Below are 10,260 nucleotides of genomic sequence, written 5' to 3' on the forward strand. Positions count from 1 at the left end.
TCTCACAGCATCAACATAAGAAGATGTATTTAAAGTGGTAACTAGAGCTGTTGGGGAGGGGGGTGTGAGGAGTTGAATTTGCATAAAGAATAAGGACCAGTGTAGTAGCTCTCTCTCTCTGGGAAAGAGCTGCAGGTGCAGCTGACACCAATGTCTTTTGATGAAACTAGCAAAACAGGTTCCACTCCGTCTAACCCAACTTTGGCTTCTTTCACGGCACCGGAGCCTCCATGCTGGAGTCTGTCTCTGAGCCCCGAGTGAAAAATATTTAAATCCATAACCGGAGACGCGCTTGTGGTGAAATGACAATAGATCAAGTGGATGTTTGGGATGCCTGCATGGCTTCCCTCAGGTCCCCAGGGCGAGCCAATCCCAGTCCACTGGATCTGATTTAGCAGGCAGTCCACGCGGGGCTATTTGCAAACCCTCTGATCTTCATACGTGGACGACAGAAGGGGGGTGTGGACCTCTCCAGACAGACACATGCCAAGCAGGGTTATCATTGCACTTGCATGCATAGTAGTTAATACTGCGGGCCGGGTTGACATACCGGGCCCAATACATTCCAGACCGGCATTCCACCCACGGCCCTCCCTTTCCCTGGCTTTATAAAGGCCAGACTTTGCTGAGCCACTGATAGATAGGCCTATCAAGGACTGCATGACCACTATTATATGACTATGAAATGCTGTTATTAAAGAGAAGGGACCAAATGTAGAACAGAGTCCCAACGTAAACCTGATAGGGGGAAATCAATCATGCTTAGATCACTGTAGTAGGTAATCCAGACAAAAGGGTCTATGGAAAATAAGTCTGTAAAGAAAAGCGTATGAAAGACACGCCCACCCAAAAATACACACCTATCAAGCCCAGCTTACAAGTGAATGCCTCTCAGCCATTTATGATTCACCAGAATGCCAGCGTGATATTTGCACTGCCTGGGTGAGGCAGCCAGCAGGGCTTTTCAATACGCATTTGTTCTGCTGGATAATATCACCGAGGTGAACAGGGCCACCAAGCCTCCCGGGGCAGGAACAGAACACTGATCATCACAACCAGCAGATCTGTTGAATGTGGCCTGAAATATTCAACACATGTTGTTCAGCACGGAGGAGCGGCAGTATTGAGGCATTAGCTAAAGCGCTATTCGCGTGGGATAAATATGATCTGGGGACCTCATCTGATTTAGAAATGATCCCCCGATGTCTGTGTTTCACACGGGATAAGCAAAGTCTGTTTTTTTTACTTGAATTTACTGATATTAATTACCAGCCCGCTGTCAAGGCTCTGTGTAATCCACACTCCAGAGCAGAGGGAAGCAACAATAAACTGGATGTAAAAATGATTGTTAACATTGAATTATGATATGAATCACCTGGCTAGTTCAATCTCCGTTGACTGTGCAGCAGCTAGCAGCAGCCAGTTTCACTTCCGGTTTAGTGATTTTGCCTCCAAAATAAAAGATAAAGTTCGGTATTTACAATAAATAATTAAAGTGCCGTTAGTAAAGTAAAGTAAATGCCTGGACTACTAAAGTACGCCATTTTAGAATCACTTTGAGCTCTAGTAACTTCTCACGGGAATTTGTCTTTTTTTTACACAAAATGAATGATCAATCTATTATTTTGGAAAATAAATCAATAGACTAATCAATAATGAAAATAATCATTAGTAGCAGCCCTATTCCAGAGTGCAGCAACATTCACCAAGCCATAGCTCCTAGCCAGACCCATTCTTGGCCTTTTAAGCTCAGACTAGTGCTCTCCATAGCGTTACAGCCAGCATGCTGTATTTTAAGCTCAGACTAGTGGTACCCCCCATAGCGTTACAGCCAGCATGCTGTATTTGGTCTGAAAAACTTCCAAAGTTATGCAAGGAAACATGTTGTGACTGCTAACGTAAGGTAAGTGTGGAATGTTCTTGGAAACACATTCTGCTTTAACAAACACTGTATTGTTTGTGCCCGTGTATTATAGGCACTTAGGCAGCGTGCTAAAGACAGGGTACATGTGGTCGTGTTTTCAGAGGGGCTGCTGCATGACTACATAAACACAACAACACTGCTCAAACACAAACACATACCACAGGTATCTGGAGCCTAGCTACAAACTGCATAAGAAAGTGAAGGAATATTCATGATGATTTGTGTGTGTTTAAAACCCTCTAGTAGTGACATCACAGAATAACATGACACGCACCACATGACATCAGCCCTATAAACAGACATGTACACAGTACACTACACAGCCTGCTTAACCCATTGATACCTGATACAGCATTTGCGTGTATATCCCTCATTTGTGTGCGTATCCCTTTAAGACCGCGGTTCGCGGTCTTAAAGGGATACACACACAAATGCTGCATCAGGTACTGTGAAAAAACCTCGTTCTCTGTGTGCCGCTACATTCTACACCACATCCAGTCCAAAGGCAAGCACTTATCTGTGAAAGGCCTAAGATAATGATAGAGAGGGCCGGTGGTGAGCCTTGGGCGTTGCAGCCTTGTAGTGCGGGAGCAGGTAACAGTATCATTACTCAGGCTACAGTACGTAGTACACACACACATGTGCTGCGTTTTGTGCACGCTACGCTAGTATGCGCTACACATCTAGTTGTAACGCACAAATGTTATAACACACCCTGCCGGACGACGTGCCGGTTATTGTTGAATGCAAGATGCCATTCTAAAATGCTGACACTTTTTTTTTTCATATCATATCATCATTTACAAAAATATAATACAGTGGGCAGTGGTGGCCCAATGGTTAGAGAAGCGAGCTTGTGACCGGAAGGTCGTCGGTTCAATCCCCGGGACCGGCAGGATAAATCTGGGTGGGGAAAGTGAAAAGGCAGCGCTTTCCCCTCCCTCATTACCACCACCGAGGTGCCCTTGAGCAAGGCCCTTAACCCCAACCGCTCCAGTGGAGCTGATCAGTGGCCAGCAGATCAGACTGTGGTTGTACTGGTCAGCTTCCAGGTGTGAATGTGTGTGTGAATGTGAACAGGGCACTCCTGAAAAAGAGAGCATTGCTCTCAGTGAGACTCCCCCTGTATAAATAAATTTTTCAAATTTTTCATTTATCATAATGCGTTTCATAAATGTTGGTTCTTTTGGTAGGCCTAAATAATAACTAGCCCTATGGCTAAATACGTCTTGTGGCCTGAGTCTTTCTGCACACCCAAAGCGTTCTCATTCCCATCGTATCCTACAGTTACAGTATGTTGACTTGACGTTTAACTGTTGTCAGGACCGCTTGGCCCGCTAAAGGAGTGGATTTAGGGAGCAGTTGTTCTGACAAAAGTAAAACAGTTGTTCGCTCTCTAAAATATCGCCTCCTGTTTTTTGCATCTCCAATAACTCAGAGTTGTAGAAGGTAAAAAAGACGGACGAGACGTTGAAACAGAGACAGTCAGAGATTCTCTGCATGTTGTTGGATCTTTACAGCAGCAAGGGTTAGGGGGCTGCACAGACATCGTGCAATGAGCACAAATGGAATTGCATCTCTGTATCCATGTCCCTGAGACATCACAGACCTCAACCATAAGGCAACAGGAAGTAACAGCCATCTTCTATCCAACTGAAGATCACATTTCCCTTCCTTCCGATGTCCATCAGTTAGCCATATGATGCTAGTGCAGAGGGCTGTGTAAGTGGCAGGCAGCCTAAGTGAGTTAAACACTGAGCTTGCATGTGGAAAGGGGGTGTGTTTGCCTACAGCTCAGCACCTGACAGTAGTCCATCCTCCTGACAGTAGTCCAGGCTCCTGACAGTAGTCCAGGCTTTTTCCTGGTGGTACTAGAGCCCGACCCATATCAGATTGTTCACACCAGTACCGATTTAGCAGGGGGAAATGCTGCAATTACCGATAGGTGGCCAAAATAGTGTTTTTTGTGGGGTTTGTTTTTTAGCTGGAATGAAAATGAGATGTTTTCTATGTGGATTGTGCACCGATATGACTAGGCAAAGGTACTTGGAAGGCTGTTTTCTTAAACAAATAACTTCATTAAAGAATATTTAACATTAAATTGTCAATACATTGATGTAATTCAAATGATGATTGATTACAAGTGACAGAAATCCACAGAGTGCAAAGCTGGTTAGAAAAGAGTGTTTTCCCTGGCGACACTTGTCAGAGATTTGTCCAAAGGTGGACGTGGCACCAAATTTGACGGAGGTGGCTGCATCATAATTCTCTATGCAGGAAAAGCCCTGAATATGGCTCATGCTTCATCATCCAAAGTAATTCTCACCCTGCTCTCTTATGTCTGTTGTATTAGCAAAAACAAGCTGAAAGGCAGGCAATATGAAGAATGAAAAATACACAAGTCTACCTACCTATCACACAGAAAGTCTGAATTAATCATATGGCATGATTTCTCACTATTAACACGTTGAGTGCCAGAGCCGAGATATCTCGTCTTACATAATCCAACGCTTGAGTGCCAAAGCCGAGATATCTCGTCTTACATAAACATTTTTTTTTTTTGACGGTGGGACATCAATCAACAACTTTTACGTCTTCTAGATCACTATTGGAGCAAGAGAATGTGTATAATCTATTTTACCGACCACTAAGTGGCGACAGTGCTCTCCTGACTAGAGGAAGGCAAGCATTTTTTTAACTTGTCACGCCATTCTCACCCCAGCCATTCTCATGAAAATGGATGGGGGAAAACGCTTTCGTTTTCGCGCTGATTGCTGGCGATGCGGGATTGCAAATTTACATAATAGATTACAGGTGGAACACACTTTGAAACACGCAGCATAAATATGACCAGAATCGCAAAAGCTTCTCTCAACCAAAACTCCAAGAAGCGAGCGAGTCCATCCCGACTTCCTCAAACAGTGGCCGCGCAGCCACAGGACAGCAGCAAAGCACTGAGACTGGTGACAAGCTTGTGACGGCCGCTGCAGCCAAGAAGAACGCCCACGGAGGGAGGAGTTGAAGCAACTCTCCCTCTCGCTCTCTCCCTCTCTCTCTCTCCTCTCTCTCTCTCTCTCGAGAGAGAGGAGAGAGAGAGAGAGAGAGAGAGAGAGAGAGCGCCCAGAGTGGGAGACAAGGGCACCCATAATCACAGGCACGTGAGGTGGTTCTAAAAATCCATTTATCTCCAAACTCTCTGAAAATCTCTGAAACCATGCTGTACTCAACGGCTAATATCTACATAACTACTAACTCTGCAAACTAACTCTTTTAGACAGAGAAAGCACACATTCTATTAGTTATTTTTAGATGATTGGTGTTCACGAATTCTTAACAGAAAATAATCCTCGGCTCTTGTAAAATGAGCCAGAATCCTCAAAAAAAAACCTGGCACAACTTACCTACAGGATTGAAAAAATGGCTGGCACTCAATGTGTTAAAAACAAAATAAAAAATATAAACATTATAGACAAGAAAATAGCGAGCGGCACACAGTGGGTGTTGCAAACTCTAAGTCTTTACAGAGGAATCAAGCCAGAGGGACATGAAGCCATTTGGATTCAGTGTTGAGCTGCAGTGTTTGGATTCCATGTCATTTTCAGCTGATGCTAGCAGACAAACCCTCCAAAGTAAAAGGGAAGGAAAATCAAACAACTTGTAAAAGCCGGTCTTGGATCAGATGACAAATCAGTTTTCTAACTAAATTTTCAATTGATGGATCATTTTCCGTCCCCAATTTCAGTTATCATCATCATATAAAATGACGATGTAGCCGGCCAAAGGTTGATGATGATTGTGATTTGTGAAGTGGCCCTGAGGGAGGGAAAAGACTATATGCTTACGTCATTATCAGAGTCAGGCTTTCTGAATAAAAACAAAGACACACCCAATATCCACCCTATAAAACTCAATATCCACCCAACAACCCAATATCCACCCTACCACCCAATATCCACCCAACAACCCAATATACAACCTACAACCCCAATATCTTTCAGTGACCTGTCTCCTTTTTTCTTTTCTTTTTTACTCAACTTAGCCCAACTTGAGAGAAAAATCCCCAAAACCTCTTAAGTCATCAAATCCTCTGTGTCATTTCCACAAAATGCCGGCAGCAGCAGAGACTCCCGGGGCTTTCCAGCTCAAAATTAGCACATGAACTAGTGACTGTGTGGCAGGCTGAACTAGTGACTGTGTGACTGTGTGGCAGGCTGAACTAGTGACTGTGTGACTGTGTGGCAGGCTGAACTAGTGACTGTGTGACTGTGTGGCAGGCTGATTAGAAGCAGGATACAAACTGGTTAGAAGAGGAGAGGGGTTGAAGCAGATGTTGGCCTCACACTGTACTAAAGATAGAGGCAATACTGGGAACTTTGTGGGAGTCTGACATTTAGGGATGGGAACTGATCAGATTTTGTTGATACCAACGCATTATCGATTTTACTTATCAATCTGATTCTTTATCGATTCCCTTTACAGAATCAATGCAGTTGTTTTATTATCTCTCCTTGAGTCTGATCACAGTGTAGAATGTCTACCTCATAACATCTGCACTTAAAATGCTTGCCGTCATTAAAAGGAACATATTGCTGGGGTTTCCACCCTTAGAGCTGCGTTCATCATAGCGTTTTCCCCAAACCTCCAGCTCCATTTTCTCCTCAAACGTAACGGGAAGCTGCCGCTGTTACACTGTTTTTTTTTCTGCTAGAAGAGCTAACCAGCTGATTACTGAGCTAGCAGCTGCTAAGCTAACATCAGGTGACATTGCCGTGATCCGCTTTTTATTTCTCCTCACAAAAAGCGCTCCCGGCAGTGTTTTTTCCACATCAAAAAACACTCGTGTTATGTACTGTGAGAGCATCCAACTTAAAACACTCATGTACTGTGAGAGCATCCAACTTAAAACACTCATGTACTGTGAGAGCATCCAACTTAAAACACTCATGTACTGTGAGAGCATCCAACTTAAAACACTTGTGTACTGTGAGAGCATCCAACTTCAGACGATCATTTACACACCTATAGTAGCATCACCGAGTATCACTGTCATCTTTCTTTGTGAACTGAAGCCAAGCTTTGGACCATTTCTTCCTCTCTGCCATGACTCCTTGCAAGTTTCCAGCAGCGTCACTGCTGTTTGACGCCATGAGTTTTTGCAATGTGCACGCACCAACCGTCATAAAAACATGCCAGCGTTGATAAAAGGAGATGATAACCTCAGAGGCATAGTACGATTCAGAGTGAGTGGACAATTTGGGAGCGGTTCTTGATTCCCCTTCCCTAGTTACATGAACTCATTTATTAGGCCTAGACGTTCAAACACAATATGACTCCAGATATGTCCGTTTCCATGAGCAAAGATTGCCAATGGGGAATTGCCACATAGTTTAGCTTGATAACAACATAGATACGTGCTTCCTCTGTGATTTTGAGTTGTTTTTGGCAGTAGCAGTGAGTTAAACTGGGATGCATTACAATATAGACTTTCCTTGCGTATGGCTTCTGAATAACCTCTAGTAGTGTGTGTTGTTTGCACAGCGTTAACTGCAGTGTTCAAATATTATTGTGCTTGTTTTAAGAAGGTGTTTTACGCTCTTAAATAGTCATCTCAAAATATCATTCTCAGGGCCCTGGAAAAGAAACCCATTGCCATCAATCCATGAGATATAATAATCAGTACTTAATTGGACAAACTATCAAAACAATGGGCCTACCACTGACAAATCTCACTACTAGAATAAAGTGAGGGCTTTGGCGCAGTGCTCACAATAGAGCCAAAGTGGAACGTCACTTCCTGCTTCAGCACTGTACCAGAGATTTTCATCCGCCATTTATTTTCCCATAGACATTCCGTAAAATGCCTATAAAAATAGTTGTACTTGGTCAAACCAAACGGTTCAGATATATTTAGAATCGTGAGAGACCATAGAACATTTCACTCCGACCAAAGCATTTTACAAAATGTCTATTGGAAAATAAATGGCGGCTGAAAATCTCTGGTACAGTGCTGAAGCAGGAAGTGACGTTCACTTTGGCGCTCTATTGCTTGTGCATGCCAGTCGAGCAGGCTCGCGAGCTACAGGTGTGCGAGGCACGCTAGAGATGAGCGTGCTTAGCGCACAATATTTCTAGTTTATCTTAATGTCAAGTGATACTTGTTTTGCCTGTGTTGTGCTCAATGATTTAAAATTATATTTGTTCAGCCTGTCTAGACTGTCAGCAGTGAAAACACAAGGAGCTTCACATCCCTCATTCAGGTTCTCCTCACACAGAAGCAGTGAAGAGCTGAATATTAGATTAAACAGGGTGAAGAAATGGGGGATTCAGATTCTATAAATAGGTGACCTTCCTTTCAAAGGGAGTATGGGCTTTATTGGGCTACCTAGTTTAGTTAGTTTAGCACAAAGGTCTTCTTTCAGACGCCAAGCCTCCAGAGGAGCAGATGGTGTCCTGCCTGGTATTACAGGGGTTACAGCGTAAAAATCTTAAAGACGCAGTTTGAATAATGCCTGGCATCCATCCCATTGACTCCTCCCACTTCTGACATCAACGATAAGTTTTAATAAAAATGTCAAATGCAATTAAAGCACTGTTGAGTAACTCAAACTTTTCTTTGGCTCTTTTCATCTACAATGATCAACTCTAGCTGCTACAAGACAAAAAAAAAGCTTTTGACACCAACCTGTAATTATCAAAAACAAAATAACAGCGAAGCACTGGTGGGAGAAGCAGAGCAAAACAAACAGAGGGCGGTTGTTACATGCACTAACAGCTGGGCCAAAGTGTCAAAACTTCCCCCACCACCATACTGGAAGAGGTGAAACCATGACACTAGTTGTGACGGCCCAAAATCACAATCTAGGGATAATCGCCACTTCATAAATAGCACAGCAGCCTGGGATACAGAGTCTGAGGTCTGAGTGGTGTTTACCTCACAGAAAGAAGATCTTGTTGGTTGTCTCTCATCATCGTCGCCAGAAGAATGAACCCAACGTGATGCCATCATTCAACTTGACTTAAAATGCTGTTATCCGTGAACGCCCACATCGAAAAGTTAGCTAGAAAACACTTCCAAGTTATCTATCCACTTCACCACTCCATTCTTGCTTGTGTTCTTTGTCCAGCTGTTTGAGAGAGAGAGAGAGAGAGAGAGAGAGAGAGAATTACGTTATGTTATGATTTAGCCTAATATTTTCAATAAATTATTGAAATCATGACCGCTTTTTGAGTAACCTGAACAAATGTGGGTCCCACCTGTTGAGGGTCTGTCAAAATAACACAAACCTAACTCAATTGTGTTGTGCAAAAATGATTGTAGTAGACAATGCTTTGTTACTTTTTTGAGCCATCAGTTTTGTGTCGCATGTCTAACCTGTGCAGTGGTTGTTTTTGTGTGCCTTAACTTCTGGTATAAATATTGTGAAACAGAATCAGTGATATGGATGGAACACTAAATACAAATGTGACTACAATTTACAAAGCAGTAAGAGAAAAACATCCAGGAATAGCACATGAATAGCTGTGGGCGAAACTGAAACTGAGGGCGATGATGTGTGGTGGTAGGTGGTGGTATCCCACATCAGTAGCCTGTACTACGAAACTAGTTTAATGCCTTATCCGAGTAAGTTTGAGTTTAAACCTGGTTTAGCCGTACTACAAAGCAAGTTAACTTTCAATCACCATGGCAACTGACGCTGCAAAGCTAACCTGGTCGCGACCAGGTTAGCTTCAGAGGATAAGATCAAAATCCATGACAGACCCATATAATCGGCTCTCTGGAGTCACTCACCGTTCATATAAGATCGCCATATGAAAAATAGATTGCAGTCAACTGAGAATATAACAAGAAAAACATTTGTGGCTCTGTAGGCTACATAATTAAATTAAGCCTACTTACCACTTTATGTCTTAACAGCTCAACGATGCGTGGAGAAATATGATCACTATTAATCACCGCAGCGCATATCATGAATGGACCCTCAAATGGAGTGAGGGTGTCGTCTCAATTCAGTTGAGCAGTTTTCTCTTTTATAGTAGGCTATTAGGCTTTATACTAGGCTATTTTATATATGAATTATTCGATCAGTGCAACCACACACATGAGTGATAGAGATCATTATTCATTGAGCATGCGTTTCTAAATCTATGGTCTAAATAGGCTTACAGATTGTGGAAATGTATAGACTGAGATTACACATTTAGATTTGTTGCTGCTGCCTGTATCAATGCAGCTGTATCAATCGCTGATCAAAGTAAATCAAATGACTGATGTGAATACAAGCTGCTGCTTTAGACAGCCCTTCAGCAGACTATCCAACGCGGATTTTCATTCTGAC

General features: G+C 42.9%; 1 protein-coding gene across 1 annotated transcript in view; it reads right to left on the reverse strand.

Moving 5' to 3' along the window:
- arhgap21b (Rho GTPase activating protein 21b) overlaps positions 1 to 9,006 on the reverse strand; it is a 48,985-nt gene extending 39,979 nt beyond the window's left edge. Inside the window, exon 1 of the mRNA XM_083658917.1 lies at positions 8,856 to 9,006. Within this exon, the coding sequence (XP_083515043.1) occupies positions 8,856 to 8,930 (75 nt within the window). The 5' untranslated portion in view covers positions 8,931 to 9,006. The remainder of the gene's footprint in view (positions 1 to 8,855) is intronic.
- Between the last annotated feature and the right edge of the window lie 1,254 nt (positions 9,007 to 10,260).

This window comes from Poromitra crassiceps (assembly GCF_964638095.1).
Source record: "Poromitra crassiceps genome assembly, chromosome: 23".
Lineage (NCBI taxonomy): Eukaryota > Metazoa > Chordata > Actinopteri > Beryciformes > Melamphaidae > Poromitra > Poromitra crassiceps.